Source organism: Raphanus sativus, chromosome 2 (assembly GCF_000801105.2).
Source record: "Raphanus sativus cultivar WK10039 chromosome 2, ASM80110v3, whole genome shotgun sequence".
In the NCBI taxonomy this organism is placed as follows: Eukaryota; Viridiplantae; Streptophyta; class Magnoliopsida; order Brassicales; family Brassicaceae; genus Raphanus; species Raphanus sativus.
The window spans coordinates 39034843-39054474 of record NC_079512.1 but is presented as its reverse complement, the minus strand read 5'-3'; the positions used below and the strand labels follow the sequence as shown (position 1 = coordinate 39054474).

Genomic DNA, 19632 nt, shown 5'->3' with positions numbered 1-19632 from the left:
AAGTCGTCCAGCTGGACGACCTTCCAGACGACTTATAATAAGTCGTCTACTAAGTCGTCCAGCTGGAAGACCTTCCAGACGACTTATAATAAGTCGTCTACTTAAGTCGTTCCAGCTGGAAAACTTCCAGTAAGACCTTCCAGACGACTTATAATAAGTCGTCTACTAAGTCGTCCAGCTGGAAGACCTTCCAGACGACTTATAATAAGTCGTCTACTAAGTCGTCCAGCTGGAAGACCTTCCAGACGACTTATAATAAGTCGTCTACTAAGTCGTCCAGCTGGAAGACCTTCCGGACGACTTAATTAAGTGAAGATGGAAAGGTACCTGACTCAAGATAGCAGCTTTCATGAATCTGCGGCCTCTGCTGCCGTCGTAAGCCAGAATCGGTGGAGACGGACTGTTTGCTCTGGGTAGACCAATACTAGCACCCAATCCCGGAATAGCTTCGTACGCCCAGACCTGAAGAACTTGTATAAAGCCATCCACGGTGTAACAGCCAGTAATATCTTTGTTCCACAAAGAGTCCATCAGCACCTTAAACGCGACTCTCCCCCATGGATAATTCTCAAACCTTTCTAAATCCATCACTAGCCTTGCGAGAGTAGCTCGTGTAGCGCTTGAGAACTTTTTCCCTTCAATGAATCCAGTGAAGATGGAAAGGTACGCGAGTCGCTTGCGATCTTCCCTGGACCAATCCCCGCATCTCTTCAGTGCTGCTATTATCTGATCAGTACTTGGCCCAGCTTCCCGATGAACTCCCATCATCTCCCAGAAAGAAACCATCTGTGGGGTAACTTCACATTCTGGTGTCTCAAGGTCCTCGATGTAGTCGCAGTTTAGACCAGTGATGTTTTCAAACTCTAACAGTGAAAACCTCGCAGGTTCTGGACCAACGAGACACCACATCTCGTACTTCTTCTTAATGTCCAGCTTTAAACCGAGCAAGTGGTGAACCAGCCTTGAAGCCCAACCAAATCCCTGCTCCTTGAACTTGATGAAAACTCCCAATCTCGACTCCTTGAGCTCTTCAAATTCAGCATCAGTGAGAGCTTCCCTAAGAGCAGTATGCAACTTCGTGTTATCCGTATGATACGAAATGCTATTGTGGGGTTCTGGCTCTTCCCCTAATGTGTATAACCTACGGGGGAGTTCTGAATATCCATCCTTTTTGTCTGCAAAATAATCAAAGACAACAATAGAAGTCAGAACACAAGCTAAATCAATCACGCCTTAATTGTTTACTCCAGACGACTTAGTAGACGACTTAAATATAAGTCGTCTAGAAAGTCGTCCAACTGGACGACTTAGTTGACGACTTATATTTAAGTCGTCTGGAAAGTCTTCCAAATGGACGTACTAAGTCGTCCAGGTTGAAGACTTTCCAGACGACTTACTTACAAGTCTTCCAGTAGAAAAATTTCAAGCGGACCTGATTAGTCGCAGAAGGAGTTCGAGTACTCGTCATTGTGGTTATAGATCTGAAAAAATAAACGTGAAACGGTGAGAATGAGTAAATTGAAAGAGACAACGTTTTATGTTCATCTTTCCACGAGTTTGATGACTTACCGGCGTTAGGGTTTACAGAGAAACGGCGCTACGGTTTACAGAGAAGAAGCGGCGGCGCTAGGGTTTAGAAGAAGCGGCGGCGCTAAGGGTTTAGAAGAAACGGCGGTGCTAGCTAGTGTTTAGAGTAAGCGGCGGTGAGAACGTTGGTGAGCACGGTGGCGAGGGCGACGGTTTGTTCGGAAATAGTGGAAGCGGGGGCGCTAGGGTTTAGAGGAATCGGCGGCGCTAGGGTTAGAAGAAGCTGCGGCGACAACGGTGAGAATGAAGTGAGATAGATAGCCGACGTTGAGAACGATGGTTGTTCGGAAATAGTGGGAATTCGAATCGCCTTTGATATCGCCGGTGAGAGAGAACTGTTAGGGTTTCTGTTCGCGGAAAATGAAAAAAAAAAAAAATCACCTTATATATTGGGTAAATAATCCGGTTAGCTTTAAAAGTACATTGGTAAACTTTAAGGTTTGGTCCGGTTTAGACGACTTATTCTGGCTGATAATGTACATCAGACGACCTAATATTTAGTCGTCTGGGAACAGAAGACTAAATATTAAGTCGTCCAATACCCTAAAATGAACCCCTAAACTAAAATGACTAAATTAACTTACTAACCACGTTATAAAATCAAATTATACTTCAATAGTGTTTACTATACACAGAAACGAACACGCCTAGGTAATTTTAAAAATTTTCAAAAACGGTTTTAATGCTTTCCAAAATCTAACCCTAAGAACACATACAATACTACAACATATGTTGATGAAACATAAACTAAAGAATATCATGACTCACTACTTTCACTCATCTGGGCTGAAAACAATTGAAATTTGTTATATATTAATTTATATCTCTTAAGACATATGTTAATTACATAATTCCAATTTTTCACTTATCAAAATATTTTTTACAAAATTTTTAAATTATGTTTAAGAATAACTGTCCAGACGACTTAACTTAAAGTCGTCTGGACGACTTATTTTCAAGTCGTCTGTTTACAGACGACTTGCGAGGGGTAGAAACGTAAAAAAAAATCCGTTTTTTTGTTTGTTCACAAGGAGATAGTTGTAATTTCAATAGCCTTTTAAGTTACTTTTGCCTTTGACCCAAGTTGGGGTACTCTTTTGGGTTTGACTCCAAGTTTTGAGTCACAATTGGTAATTCTCCCTTTGAAAAATAGTGGGCTTTCGATGTCTTAATGATGAGTAGATTAATGGTGATTAAGACGAGCATTGATGTCGAAACCTTGCCCAAAAGGAAGAGTTGTAAGTGGGAGTGAGAAGTGGAAATGGCGGCTGTCTTCGTTAACTCATTATGGTTTCTCTCTTTTTGGTTTTCCTTTGCCCATAAACTCACACGGTAGAACTGGACATCCTTATTCGATATTCATCTTGTACTCGTGATTTCACATGTTTTTATCTTGAAAAACCGAATATTTGTCGTTAGCAAGACAAGTAACAAGTCAAAAAAATTTACTAACAACAAGGCAAATATCAAATATCATTTCATTTTTTGATATTTATCTCGTTATTTATTACTTGTTATTCTTTTTACAAAATACTCGGTAGTTTATAGTTGCAAAATAAGATTTATATTATCTTTTATTTAGTAATAGTTAATTACAATAATAGTTTGTTTAATAAACAAGACAGTCCATTATTAAATAAAATATTAAAGTCTATTATCTCAAACCCACATTTTATCATTCATCTTAGTTCTTACCAACAAAATATTTCTTCTACCATACGACTTGTACTCTCTTAGGGTTTCAAACGTCTCTTCCACACAGTGTCATACGCTAAATCCACTTGAATCCTGCAACTCGTATTCTCTTGTAATATGTGTTTTTTGTATGTAATCAAGAGACAATATTTAGTTTAGTAAGTAACAAGGCAAGACAAGTTATTTGCAAGTGTCAATTTTTTTTCAAAATACTTGATAAAATAAGTATTTGTTTCAAGTAAATTAACTATTGAATCGTAAAAAAAATTACTCGGACAAATCAAATCAAGTAACAAGTAACCAATATTAGCAAGTAATTGCCTCTCTCGCACTCCTACACACATATTAACTCCTACATCATCACTTCTGAATATTACTCGCACCATCTCCTAAATAATCATTTGCTCTCGCAAAGAAAATTATTTACTGTACAAGTGTGATCTGATAGTATATTTAAGGGTAAATATTTATTCTAAATATTAATTTACTCTATATTCCATTATAAATTATCAATCATGTAAAACACATAGTTTTATCACTTACTCAAATAACTGTTTAAATGGAAAAAAATAAACACTCAACTTTACATTTTGCTAGAGTAATCACTTATGTTATTTTTAAATTATTTATTTTCCACCATTTTCCATCATTTTTAATCCAGTTTACTCTAATGAATCCTGTCACAGCCTTTATTTCTTTGGAATTACTTATTTGCAAACAAAACTTTAATATAATGTACTTTTCACTTCACAAAGATATAGTTTTTTTTAAAGAATAAGAAAGATATAAATTTAAGATTTTTCATATATTCTAAAATTAAATTTACAATACTAAAAATAACAATATATAAATAATATAATTTTATGAAAGTTTAATTTATTCTAACTAATACTAATTATCTTAATTAATGTTGGTAAAATAGGTAAACAAACAAGATGACAAAAAGGTAAAACAAAAACATTGTATTGAAAACATATAATATATAAAATCAAATGATAATTTTATTTAAAAATTAACTTATGAGCAATAAGAAAATTCAAAGTTCATTACTATTGTACACTTTTAATGATTGATTAGTTATGGAATAAATGATTATATACACTCCCTCCGTTTTTAATACATGATATTTTAGAAAAAAAAATTGTTCCAAATTATATGATATTTTTAATTTTCTATGGAAAATTTATTAATAACTAATGTTATGGTATTATGCAATATATTTTGTTATTGATTAAAGTATGGTTAGATAAATAATTAATAATATTTTTATTTAGAAACGGAGGAAGTATGGATGATGTATGTTTATGGGGACATAGATGTGAGACATCCGTTTGAGCAACTCTTAAAACGAAATATTAGCCATCAGCTATATTTGTAGTTGATTACACTAAATTTCACATTATAAATTTTGTGAAGAACCATTGTAATAAGATAGATCATCTGCGCTTTCTAAGAAAAAGGATAGATCATCTGCGTACGGCTGCCTACACCACCAGCTGAATCGTTTTAGCGCCGAATGATTTCAGTTTTTGTGTGTAATTTTAATCGTCACATGTAATTCCAGTTTCAAACAAGAAAAAAAATACATTACTTTTACAATGTATTCAATAAATTATATATTCCTTTTATTTGGTCAAAAATGGAAAACTAACCGTCATATTGAAAAACTGTAACGTTTATAAATACTAGTTAAGAACGGTCCTTCAGTGTGCTTAATTGGACGTCAGCCATTAAGTGTCAATAGGCAACATGCACATGATCGTTAACAAAAAAAAAAAAATGAAAATCATGTTGATTGATATCATTTGGAGATAGTAACTAAGTAAGCCCCAAATTTACCGTTACCGTTACCGTTAGTACTCTTCTCGAATAATATCTTTCAAAAATCGTTCCAGTCGATATTTGTGTATAAGTGGAAACTAGACAAGAAACACAACACAAAAATTAAATAATATGTCATCAGACAAACAAACGGCAAACTTGACGTGCCCCCTCAAAACATATAACACATATAGTTCAGGTTGGTAAGTGATTAGTATTTTACTGATTATGACATTGTCGAGCACTATATACAATTTACAAGAACTAATAATAACTAAATGTTCTTCGTGGCGTTATTATATATTGTCTAGTTGAGCCGTGTACAACACAATGGATCAATATTATAATTAACAAACAATTACTAACCTACAGTTGGATAATTCAATTCGTTTTTTCATTGAAATTGTACCCCCAGAAGTCGATGTAAGACTGAATTTATAAACAGCAAACAGGTCCAAAACATACAGAACAAAAAAAAGGTTAGTTTTCTTAAAGATCCCTTAAATATGACAAATATTTTGCTAAAAGCAAATTCAAACCAAAACCATACCAAAAAAATATTCCCTCCGTTTCGAATTAGATGTCGTTTTAGAATAAAATTTTTGTTTTAAAATAAGTGTCGTTTTATGATTTCAATGCAAAATTTATTGATTTTTTATACTAAGCTATTTTCTATTGGTTGAGATCTAGTTATGTGTATTGGTAATGATGTTTTATCTAGCAAATATACAAGCTTGAATGTTTTATTAATGTATGTGTCAAAGTCTAAAACGACAAGTAAAATAAAACGGAGAGAGTACAATATTATTAGATTTTACTGCCGATTACTACATTTCATTCGCAAAATATAAGAAACCTTGAATTGAAAATTGTGTTGGACACATATATTTAGTGCCTTACTTCAACACGATCAAGACTAAGGTAAAGTTATCAACAAAAGTCTATGCCGTATTTTAATTTTATCTAAACGTATTTATATTTTTAATATAAAAATAATCGAGTAGCGTATACATATAAATAAAGTTATAAACCATCGACCAATATAACGAATTGAATGGACTGCGTATTGAAAGTCATTTTACAAATATCGTAGCTAATATAATAATAATTTTAAAATATATGTATATATACTTTTGGATTTAGTGAAAAGATTTATACATACATTTGTAACCAAAAGTGGTGGTCTCTAATGGTATGCGAATTCTCGGGAATTAAGTAATCCATGTTCACATTTTGATTTACTTAACCTTGTGGCCACACATATATAAAATCATATTTTAAGATTCATTTGAATACTCGAAACTAAATTTTATTCGTAGACTACAGTTTGAATTCTTTCACAAGTCTGAAATATCTCTGAATTAATTTAAAAAGTATTCTCAATAAGTTGTAGCTTAAAACATATATTGTCGCTAGTTTTTTCTAACCTCACAAACCAGTTCAGCATCTGGACATTAGTCCACCTTTTTATATCATGTTTTTAGTGCAATCGGTTGAACTATCATCGATAATAATCTACTGAATGGAATATTCAAAAACCGTGGTCCATAAAACACTTTGGTAGACACCAATATAGTGGTGCTAGTTTAATACTTTAATTGGCTTTATGCGATCATCAATGTATTGTATATCCAGGAAGAATTTGGCCAAACAAGATTTCTAGAGCTAAAGTAAAGAGAAGTCTTTTTGTTAACAACTGAAAAAAATTATGAGCTTTATGAAGATTCGAAAATAAAATAGAGTATAAATGAAGACCATGGTTTTAAATGAGTCATTCTTCTTCGTTCCGGCCTATCAAATTATATCATAAACGTGATTATGGAGTTTTTAATAATTTTGTTTCCCACTGTTGTTTCTCTAGCTTTTGTTAAATACTTTATTCAATTTTATACAACTTCTCATTATTATTATGCATGTTTAATTTTTTTCTAAACAATTTATTATACCAATACACTAAAATAAAATTAAAACTTGATTTTTGCAACAAAAATAATAATATACAAAACACTACTTTGTGAATATTAAAAATTATTTTTAAAAATACTCTCTGAAACTTGTAATATAACTATTAGAAATAAAATTAATAAATAAACAAACTTCTTCATCGTAATATAACGTTATGATGTAAGACATAAATTGTTAGAAAAAATAAAAATTATAGTAACTAGACTGGGTCTGTAATTATTTTCAATATAAAATTATAAAAGGTAAGAAAATCACATATATAAAAGGGTGAGATAAGTATGTTCAGCACAAATATCTTTCTTTTTATATCATTGATTAAAAAAATTACTCTCAATTTGATTTTAGTTTTCGTTTTAGATTTATACACAAAAATTAAAAAATATTTAATTTGCATATTTAAAAATAAAACTACAACTATCTATATATCTAATCTATTTTAACCAATAGAAGATAAACAAGAAAATATTGTTTATAAATTTCATTAAAATTAGTGAATGATATTTATTTTAAAACTAATATTTATTTTACAATAATAGCTAAACTAAAATGAAAGGAATACTATACAAAACTGATAGATAATCTGAAAAAAGAAGATACTGATCTTTCCGAATATATGAACCAATAATGATTTTTTATAACGCATTGATAATATCACCTTTAACCTTTTCGAGTTTGTGAAAACTACAGAAAAACACACACACATAACATGAGATAAATTGTAGAAACTTTTGACAATAATTTAAACACAAAAGTTAGTATTCTTTGATATAATGATTGCTTTTATATAATTCTGATAATACTATTGGGATATTAACATATCCTAAACGAAATAGTATTAGAATATAATATTTCTGGATTATGGAACTTAGAGTTGTATATAAGGAGATCTTGAGGTCATGAATCCATAATATAGAAAAAACTATCGAATTATATAACTTTTCACAATATCAGAGCCATAACGGTTTTTGTGGATCAAAACTAACGCTTCTGTTTCTAATGGTGATGACAATTGAAGAAGATGAAGACGACGATCCGGATGATGACATGGAAAGCATGGAATAATGAACTCTTGATGACCGCCGACTACTTTGATCTCACGAACCTGTGAATTCACTCATGACCATTGAACAACTTTGACCCCATGACTTTTGATCTCACGACATGCGACCTCGAACTCTTGAATTCACGACATGTGATTTCGAACAATTGATCTCTCGACTTGTGACCTCTTAAACTCTCGACCTGTGATTTTCTTTAATTAACAAGAATGGAGAATATTCTTGTTGTGACAACAACCTCAAACTGATGAAACCGATCCCAACAAAACTGAACTTGATGAAACAAAACCGATAAAATTGAATTTGATGAAACAAGACCGACGATCCAGCGAACTGATATTTTGATGAAAGAAATATTTGAATTTGAATACTTCTAGTTCAATTTTTACTTAAAAAATTGTATGCTCTAATTTGAAGGGGAATATTGGGATATTAACATATCCTAAATGAAATAGTATTAGAATAGAATATTTTTTTTATTGTGTAATCTCTTCTTCTAGATAGGATTATAGAACTTAGAATTGTATACAAAGAGATCATGAGGTTATGAATCAATAACATAGAAACGATTATCGAATTATATAACTTCTCAAATACCCAAGTTACCTTTCTCTGGCTGTTTAACCTAACTATGCTCTAGACAATTACTAATTTTTGTTATTTTTCTTTGATAAGAAAATTCAAAATATTAAATATAGTTTATCCACATGGATCACTGGTAATTTTAGTGATGTATTGCTAAAAATGAGGTCACTATTCTTCTCATGGGTTCTAATTCAATACTGGAAGTTTACCCATAGTCATAGTACCAAAAATTAAAGCCAAATCTAAAAATCAAAAATATATAAACTACTCAAATTCATAGCCTTAAGCCAATTCTCAAAAAAAAAAGTCTAACGGTGTTAATTCTAGGCACTCTTTCGGTCTCACCATACTCCACAATATACGATAGTAATATCATTTATTTTGAAACGCATGGGATAGTAATATCACAATTCATATGTTAGATGAAAGACTTTTAATTTATTACGCGTATGTTAAACTCTAATCAAGGAACGTCGTGGGTCGTTTATAAATAATATATAGATATACCGTGGACCACATCGCCCGACTCAAAGTGTCGAGTAATTAGCAGACAGATTATTGTCTTTTTGGTCAAAATTAACTTGTCTACAATTCAACATATCGTATTATATACACTATGTAAATAAGATCATCTGTGACGATTAGACAAATGATAAGAATACATATAAATTCCAAGACAAGCTCCTCAAAAACATCAATGAGACGATCTTGATACATTTTATCCCGGTCCGTCTCTGTGTAATAAATGTTTAACTCGATGTCCCGTACGATTTATTCAAGTCGCCCTAATTTAAGTATAACATTTACATTTGGCAGCATTGGTTTGACAGAGAACAGCTATCACTGTAGGACAGGTGTAATACATTTCGCATTCACATATATTTTCATGTCGTTAAAGACATTCTAAGATAGTAATACGTTTAGCTCAGTCGGATAGCATTTAGATTTGAGCATGTCCTCTCAATTGAGCATTTGCTGAAAGACGACATGCGATAGAATATGTAATTGAGTATCTTATGTCATCATTACATTAACTATTTAAGTATGTATTTTGTAGGTTCTTCTCTTATGGGCGTCGTAAACTCACACATACTAGCTTAACCAATCTGAATTTAAATAGTTAATGTAATGATGACAAAAAGTATCAAATATATCAAAAATAATAAGTATTCAGTTATTATATACCCTTAATATAAATTGGATAAATCAAATAATTAACTATTCGGATAAATCGGATCATAAACATTTTTTAAAATGTAAATATCTGATTTGCACCGACTTTTAATATACGATCTAATGCTAGTTGTTTAGTTTTAGTTTCGAAGACAAGTACCTTACAATTAGGTTTTAGTTTTTTCGTTTTAGTTCATGGTATTCAATTTTGAGTATTTTTCTGTTTTTAAGTTGATTTTAGTTTTTAACCTTAAATAAAATTTTGTTTAGTCCTCTCCTCGTTCTACATGGTAAAAAACTAAAAATTACTGAAATGTATACATAATTTTTTGGGTAAATACATAAAAGTCTCGTAAAGAAAACGTAATAAACTATGGTAACAAGTAGGACATAAGGTAACTACGGGATTGCAATGTGTCTCATGAAAGTATCAAAAATTGCTGGTGAGCTATTTCTCATGCAAGTTGACCCACAGTCCCAAAAATACAATTAGAATATAATTTGATAAAACTAGATTTTAACTAGTGGATCGAGTGACAGTGACTGAAGGAGTGACGTGGGGGTTGTTACGAACTTTCGGGAATTATGATTTGTTGGTGGATCCAGTATTATAAGTAATGTTTGATTTTTTTTATTTTTTTTTGCCGTCTAACTTTTTATTAACTAAAGGATTTTTTGATTACAAACATAAAGCCCAAAACACAAGGGCAAAACAAAAAGCATAAACGCCCAACACAAAAAGGCCCAAACAATGGTCCACATAAACCACATCAGAGGAAAACGGTGGCACGTAACTACACGTGTGCAAAGCACCGAAGAAACAGATCCACGTGCTGAATCAACCTCCACCATCCTCGTCGAGTCGCCAATCAACACCGGGAACACTGCACCCACCGGAATCTAAACCGGGAACACCATAACCAAATACCCACCAGCTTTCGGGTATTCATCTTCATCACCACAAGTCCAACCATTGGAGAGCTTCAATCAAACCTGTTCGATATCTCATCCAACCCTAATCCACATACCACATAGAAGAAACTTCGTACAGATCGGAGAGCTTCAATCGACGGAAGTCGAGATCTCATCCTCCACTCGAAACCATCAAACCCAAAGAACCAGAATCCCCAATGCTCGGGGATTACTCCAGAAGAGCCAACTTCCCTTGAAGAAAGGTCAAAGTCGGAGACAAAGCCGGCCGCCGTCACCGGAATTGAAGGTGATGACGCCAGAAGCAAAGACGGCCAAACGATGCAAGTGATTGTCATCGATGTCAGAAGTACAGATACTAACCAAATACTAAACATGCAAGAAAGAGAAAAAAAATCACAACCACTACTCCGACGGTGGCGCCAGAGGCGAACCACCGCCGAAAAACCTCGAACACCAGACGGAGAGGAGAAACGATGAAGAGAGAAGTTGGAGAGATTCTAGAGAAAGAGTAGACTAACAATACTTCTTAAATAAAAAAGTGTTTACTCCCAGCAGAATGTTTTTTTTTTTTAAGTAATGTTTGATTTTATCACTTCGCCATATAAATAAGAGAAATGATTATGCATATAATAATATAATTATATATTATATTTAATTAATTTAGGGTATCTCACATCTATAAAAAAATTCAGAATAATTTTAGGAAATTCAGTCCATATATAAATTCCATCTTCGGATATTCAAATAAACTGAAAGAAAATGGTATATATTCAAAATAATATGATCTAAATTTACGTAGCAGAAATATCGAAGGCAAATCAAACATGAAACGTGCCAGCATTTCAAACTCTTTTATTATTATTAATATATATTATCAGGCCTGTATATTATTACCAATACTCTTTTGTCGACATCATTGTCAATAGTCAATATGCGAAAAAGCTTTGGTCGGGCCTTCGTCGGCTGCAAGATCATCTGAATGATATATATACTCTTTTTTTACGATATATATACTTACTACCTTCAATGTTAAGATCTCTTCAAAATCCTACTACAAATATTAGTATAAACTAAGTACATATATCATTTTGATCACTTAAATAGTAATGATTTTTTCGTAACTGTGTTCTGAATTTTGTTCTGAAATTATCATTCAACTTCTATTTATTTCCCCGTTATTGCGTTGCAATGCATTGTTACTATTTGGACCTCAATAAAAAAACGGAGCCAGCGTACGTAGAGTGCATCGGGATCCAATAACCATGTGATGGTTACACGGGCTAGTGACTTACCAATCTAACTGTCACGTTATTATCTAACACGAATACATCAAACTTAGTTCAAGGAAGTTGATAAATCGATATAGTTGAGACTTGAGTCCTGATACGAGTTAAGACCAGTCAAAGCATACAGAAGTCAGACCAAAGTTTTTGTTTTACCGACTTATGTCGGATAGTAAAATGGCACTAATGCCCTTTTGTATATTTCTTCGTTGAGAAATGTAAATCCAGCTGTGAATGTTGGAAGCGCAAAGCGGCCGGGAGAGGCTTTAAGGAAGTGTCAATTCGAACATTTAATTTACACTAACGTAAATTCCTTTAATAATATTATGTTAGTGTTAGTTCAAGCTATTTGGTTTAAATTATGTATCAGACTAAGACCGGATGTTCCAAGAATCACTACGAGCTTTTTAGGCATTAACTTTTAATTTGCGATTATAATTATAGTGCAGTTTTTTTTGTTATTATAGTGCAGTTGTATAGGAGTATGTGTAAGAGTGCATTATGATAGGGAGAATGGTGGACGATAACTAAGAGTGCTTGAAATGACGTTTCATACAGAATCACGATGTTTGTGGCAGGAACAATCAGAGATCTGTTATAGTACAAGAAAATCAGAGATTTGTATAACTTTTTTTTCCAATATGCACTAAAACATCTACTAGTTATTATCCATTCATTTTTTTTTGTGGAAAAACAAAGCCTTTCTATCAAATTAGCCTAGTCCCATGGTCCACCATTCTCCCTATCATAATGCACTCTTACACATACTCCTATACAACGCGATAAGTTCGGTTACAAAGCCAATGGATCTCTACGGAGTCCTCTCGGACATTGAATGCCCCTCTGTTTCTTTTGATTTCTGCGTTTTTTCTTTTGTTGCTAGAGAAGAAAATGGGTCAGCGGACAGTTTGTCCAAAGCCTGCTTGTATCACTCTATTACTTCTTGGACCTGAGGCCGGGATTTAATCTAAATTAGTTGTTCAAAAAAAAAAGCCTTAGTCCCATGGTCCAGAGTTGTCAATCTGATTATCTAAAAGATTTTCATTTGCCTTTGTGACTATTGTTGTGCCATTAATTGTATGCTCCGATTATTTTTCTTTTCTTTTTGGGTGTGCTCCGACTTGAATTTTAACCAAAGACACCAATTGTATTAGAAAAAGTTATAAGAAGAAAGTTGTTTTGATTTATTACCTATTTATAGCTAAGTGTATTGTGTAAAAAAAATTAAGAACATCTCCAAAAGAAATTTTATAACTTCAAAATTTTTTTTTTTTGCTTTCCAAAAGAAATTTCAAAACTTCAAATTTAGAGTTTTGAGGAGTAAAATTGTATATTTGAAATTTCTATCTTTTATTTGTATTTTGATCCTTATAATTAATTACACATCTTTTTAAGTATTTTTCGTTTATTTTTTTAATTCTTAAAACAAATTATCTCATAAATATTTCAGTTTTGTTTTAATAATTCAAGTTTTATACATAAAATTAAATAAAAATTTAAAAATCAGATTTATATTATTCTAAAAGTAGAATTAGAGAACAAGACTACAAAAAGAATTGTTGACAAAAAAAAAGACTACAAAAAGAATCTTAACCTCTAAAAGTCTAGTAGAATTAGACAACAAGACTATATAATTATTACACACATTTAAATATTACAACAGAACTAACAATATGGTAAATTTGCTCTGGAATCTCTAAACTCTTTAAAATATTTCTAAACAATTTTGTGTAATCAAAGATGGAACATTACGGAATTAATTTTATGAATTAATATTGTATTTTTCTTGTATTTTAGTAATTAGTTATGTATTTTTATTTTATATTTATATTGTGGTGTAATATTTTAATAATTAATATTGATGTAATATTTTTATATATGTTCTAATTATTTATAAAAGTTTTATGAATTCATATTAATTACGAAAAATATAAAGAACATAGAGTAAAATATAATAGTTTTGAAGTTAGGTTTGAAGTTTTACTTTTCGAGAAGAAAACTTTGAAATTTTAGACAGAAATTATTGAAAATTTTAGAATAAAAAGCTTTTTGGAGAGAAATATATATTTCTATCCGGAAACCATAAAATTATTGATATGGCAGTGTATTTGTATCTATTGGCTACGTACTTTTATATAGTAGAGATGTTATTTTTTAAGTTTAAAAAAAGAGTTATGTTATTTGAACACCGAACTTATATTAAATTTAAAAGCTTATTGGGCTTAGATAGTGACAATAAAAACTAAAACATGACGAAAAATAGTAGAGTTATTATATATTTATCTTTTTAGCACCCAAAAATTGTTTCTCTTTATGTTTCTCTTTTTTTGTTCTCTTTATGTTTCGCTAATAGTATTTCATATGAAATTATCCAAACGTACGAGGAAATCACAAGTTTAAAATGAAACAAACAGTCGTTAGTAAAAAGAAGCTTATCTAAAATTCAAATAAACAATCATTTATTATTTTATTTTATCTGTTAAACAACAAACATTTTTGACAAAAAAGGTAAACGACAACCATTTATATATTTTTCTCCTTCTTGAATTTGAAACACATAAGAACACTGGCGTTGGAAAATATGCATAAACAAAGTGTGAATAAATTGGACTTGTTTTTTCTTATCTGGGTGAAGAAAAAAAAATAGTCAAAGGAACAAGATGGGACTTCTGCTAGCAGTTGCAGGTTTCTTGTTTCGGTGCCTCTTGGCTGTAGCTCGGAGCTTCCCTCGTTCTCTTATTCCAGGATCATATCATATTATTCTCTCTGTTTCATTATAAGTGTCATTTTAGACTTTTGCACACAGATTAATAAATCATTTAATTTTGCATATTTTCAATAAAAAATCATCATTACTCATATAACTCAACCAATAGAAAAATAAAATAGAGAATAAAATTAATAAATTCTACATTGAAATGCTAAAACGACACTTATTTTGCAACGAAAAATTTTCTCGACAACAACACTTATTGAGAAACGGAAGGAGTATTATATTTTTTTTTTTGTAAATGTCATCATATCATATTACTGCACTGGAAATAAATAGTTTATCTTGGGAATATTGTCCAACTCATATGATAGGAATCAGGATTAAGCATGCAAACCACACTATATGTTCTTAAGTACGTTAAAGCGATCCTAGTCCAAATTTCAAGCAGCGCAATTTTAATATTTGATCAGTTTTTAAATTTAGTGAATGCAAAATAATAATTCTATTCTCATCTTTAACATTCTTACTGTGATTCCATTAATCTAATATATCTCTGTTATTATTTTCCTTACAATTTCATTATTTGTATAAATTGTTTTGTAGTATCTCAATGTAGTAAATTTATGATATAAATTTTGACTTGGAGTTTAATATTCTGATATTTGTAACTTCTTTTAGCCAATTCAGATTTAAAAATTAAGGCGTTGATTTTTTATTTTCTACAGTAATGAGGGTATAATACTTAGATACGCCGAACATCACTTTTTCGCTACAATAATCTTCTGATCCGCGTCTAACCGGACGAGGATCATGCAGGCAAGTCTTCGACAATTGTATCTACGTAAGTCATTGCATTTTCTCTTTTCGGTAATTTTTAAGTTATAAAATATCGTATACTTTTGAAAGGTAAATCATCATAAAAGAAAAAGTTAAAATGTATATATCATTGTCGAATATTTTCAGAATATAATGTTTGCGCTGGCAGTCGTACAAATGGCAAGACATAAATATAATCGCAATGTAAATAAATATTTTTAGAAAAAATGTAAATAAATATTCTTTGGACTTGTCTTTGGATACGGATGATAAAAGAGAAAGACATGGAGAGATGTCTATGAGTACCGAGTACCGACGATAAGCAAAGAATCGTATATAAAAATATTATATCAATCTCATCGTCCTCTTCGTGTCTCTAACTCGTCTTGTCAAATCAAAGCCATTCTATCATCATTTTCATTATCATGATCATTGATAAATTCATCATCTATAGACATTTACCGATACATGTGAGAACGAGCAGACGCCGAGACAAATAACCTCGCTCCCGATTCTCTCGTGTTTGTTCTCTTTCTACTACACATGCAACCATGTTTAACTTTTTGGTTAACAGTTGGAGATATTTACGGTAAACATATTATTGTTAGAAATCGTGATGCAGGGTAAGATCCTAGCACGGCTGCATCGTCAATTATTTATAAATAAGTTTGTCTTTAAATTAGCAAGACCTTTTGGTATTGAAAAACAAAGTTCTCGAGAAGCTCAATAACAAATCTTATATCGACATGCTAACTTTCATGAATTTTGTTACTTTTCTGTTATGGAATTAATTATTAATTTATTACTAACATCTTAGCTAATTCCGGACGTGGAATATCATCACCTATATGTTTACCGAAACTAATTTCTATCATCCCTAACTAAAAATATGAACGATAGACAGGAGTTTACTATTATAAAGTAAACCACAAATATACGATTATTGTAAATGAAATCAATCACCAATAAATCGTTACAGTCATTTAAACAGATCCACTATAACAAAAAACATAAATTATGGTAGGATTAATTGAAATTCTTATTCTGTTAATTATTTAACCACATTCGCATCCGTTTCTTAAACAATAGAATTTTCTTGAAAAAAAGATTATCGTAAATACATAAGTTTTTGCACTTGTCAGTTTCTAATACTTTGAAATCAGTAATAATGCAAATATTTAATTTATTTTAAGTATAATAATATTAAATATTATTTCTGCGAAACAATTTATCTAATTTTTTATATATATGATTTACGAAAGGGAGGGAATATCATGTGTGAGTTTGGTGCCGGTAATACGTAGAGATTTATTGCCAAAAGGCCCAAAAAAACAAAACAACGTCATACTACTTTACACAATAGTATTGCGAAAGTCTTGGGCCGTTTAATGGGCTTTTATAGGCTTCGCTCGAGCCATCGAACAGTGGCATCCTCAAGCAATGGATGTTTGTTCTTTCAGCTTATATCCTTGGCGTTTATGGGCAGTAGCTAAGCATGTTTCAGCAGAGCGAGCTATCATCTATTAGCTAGAAGAAGGAATGTATAGTGTTAAAAATGTTTTGCCTTCTGTAAACATTCTCCTTATTGAAAGTTTTGCAATTTAGGGTAAAAATTGAAGCTTTTTGATGCATTAGTGAATAAAGGAGCAGAAAACTAAGTGTTAGCTACAATACTAGAAGAAGAAGATGTTACGATCAGGGTAACAATTCTCAAAGAACATGATAAAACTAGAATAGATTTCGTATTGCACGTGCACCTGCTCCCTATCACTATGCAAGCCACGTCACTTATTCCTTATTCTTTCTAGAAAGACTTGTCTAGCAAGTTACCCACTCCTTGAAGGCCCTTCTCCTGATGAAGAACTTGGATTCCTTGTAGTTGCAAGTGTTCCATCATATGTGCTCTTCATAACGTCTGGTTTCCTCACTATCCGAGGTCCTGCTGGAACCTTTCGAGTCTTTGGCCGTATATCCTGCGCAGAAACATAAAAACTCAACTTAAAATGTTTTTGCCAACTGTCAAGAACACAGTGCAAACTCTGTTTGTGGTTTCAAACCTGGTCGAAGATGGAAGTTGGTATTGCAAGTGTAGCAACTGCGTTTGGAGAATCTACTATCCCAGATATCCTCCCTTCGCATGGACAACATGAGAGTAACAGGTATACCTGTTCTTTCGAGTAACCAAACTTGAATAGGTAGTCTATGGCATTGAGAACCGCTCTTTTGTAAGCTACTGTTGCGTCAAGGTAATGCTGTCTCCCACTCTCATCTACACTGATACCTTCGAAGACGAGCCACTCTGAGAATCTCGGTTCCACAGGACCTATCTCGAATATCGGGTTCACATGGAGAGGGGTTGGTCCCATTGGTGTAAGGTACTCCTTCATTCCGTTTCTTATGATTTCACACCTTATTGGTTCAGAGTTTCTTAGTAACAACATTAGAAAGAACATATAAAGAAAGAAAGAACATATAAAGAAAGTCTTATTATGTTACACATACTTGAGTTCTAGGAAGCCACTCATCTCAATGGCTCCGCAGAAAGAGATCTCACCATCACCTTGAGAGAAATGCATGTCACCGGTGCTTAAGTTAGCACCTTCCACAAACACTGGAAGATATATTTTAGAGCCTCTGCTTAGGTTTTTAATGTCACAGTTTCCTCCGTTTTCTCTACCTGGGATTGTTCTTGCTGCCTCCTTTGCTATCCTTTCCCATTCCTCTGTTCCCTCTTCCATCTACATGAGTTCCAAAGGTAATATTACATGAGTTTTTGATTATTCTTTTGTGTACAAAAATAAACAGTAGCACTAGATGTAACCTGGTTTTTTTTTTTTTTTTTTTTTTTGTCAACCAACCTGGTTTTTTTTTATTTGAATATAATTTTACATTCATTAAAAAAAAATTACACATTATTCAAAAAATAATAAAAAAAATAAAAAAAATACTGACTTACATTCCCTAGGAGGCATCCTTTAGCTAGTGGTAGGTTTGCCAGTGGCCTCTGATGCACAACCTCACACAGTGTTAGGGAACTGAGACCACTTTCTTCTAGTTGCCTTTCCCTTTCATTCCATATTCTCAAAAGTTCTTTTGATGGTGCAGTCCCAATGATTCCTGGGTGTGTCAAACCTGGGAATCTTACTCCTGCCAAAACGTGATGTGTATAAATCAATGTAATGCCTCATACACATGGATGATGTTAGTGTCTTTACCAGGAATTTGAGGAGAGTAGGCATAGATCCCTTCAAAGTACCAAATAGCTTTGGTGGCACATGGGAAATGATCAGTCAAGAAACCGCCACCGTTCTCTCTATCAAACGAGGCTGTGAAGCCCCATTCATCTCCAGGTAAAGGACCTAAGTTGCATATCTCAACAACAAGAAGATCACCTGGCTTGGCTGCAACACCATCCTCATCCACAACTTTGATTGGTCCACTCAGGTAATGAACCTGCACAATCACCAAATAAACTTTTTTTTATCTATCTATACGCAAAAATCATCATGATTGGGTTTACTTCCTTACAGTAGAGAGGTCTAGGCTCTTGATATCCTCAGCAGAGCTATCATCTTTGATTGCACCTCCCGTCCAGTCAACCATTTCCACCCTAAAGAACTCACCAGCCTTTACCTCACCAACTGGTTGTATCTCAGGATGCCACCTGTTATGCAGAGGCTGATTCTGCTCCCATGGCTTCTTCTTCAAATCCACTTTCACCACCACCCTCGGAGTTGCTGGAGCCATTCACTAAGTACAGTAACTTGTATTCTCTCTCTACTAACAAGTCACAAGCTAGCTCTACATATCACCACCCCTCTTTTCTTTTTTTTTCTCTTGTAATAGAAAGATGAATCATTGGTTTTGGCAGATATTCCTTATCCACAACTGAAGGACAATAGACTTTTCTTTACCAAAGACCTTTTAACAAGTGGACAATGCCATAAGATATACACATATCTCTCTCTTTCTGTGTGTGGTAATGCATCGATGACAAAAGACA

At 32.5% G+C, this 19632-nt stretch overlaps 1 protein-coding gene across 2 annotated transcripts in view; it reads right to left on the bottom strand.

Annotated features, from left to right (window-relative positions):
• The window catches only part of LOC130508332 (uncharacterized), a 20552-nt gene extending 1015 nt beyond the window's left edge, over window positions 1-19537 (bottom strand). The window contains exons 1-6 of one of the 2 annotated variants that reach the window (XM_057003784.1): window positions 19158-19531; window positions 18845-19082; window positions 18586-18776; window positions 18132-18367; window positions 17687-18038; window positions 17230-17602 (exon numbers count right to left, since the gene is read on the bottom strand). In XM_057003784.1, the coding sequence (XP_056859764.1) occupies window positions 17456-17602; window positions 17687-18038; window positions 18132-18367; window positions 18586-18776; window positions 18845-19082; window positions 19158-19376 (1383 nt within the window). In that variant the 5' untranslated portion in view covers window positions 19377-19531 and the 3' untranslated portion in view covers window positions 17230-17455. Of the gene's footprint in view, window positions 1-17229; window positions 17603-17686; window positions 18039-18131; window positions 18368-18585; window positions 18777-18844; window positions 19083-19157 lie in introns of those variants that run through there. The other variant, XM_057003785.1, reaches the window with a different exon arrangement.
• Window positions 19538-19632: the final 95 nt, after the last annotated feature.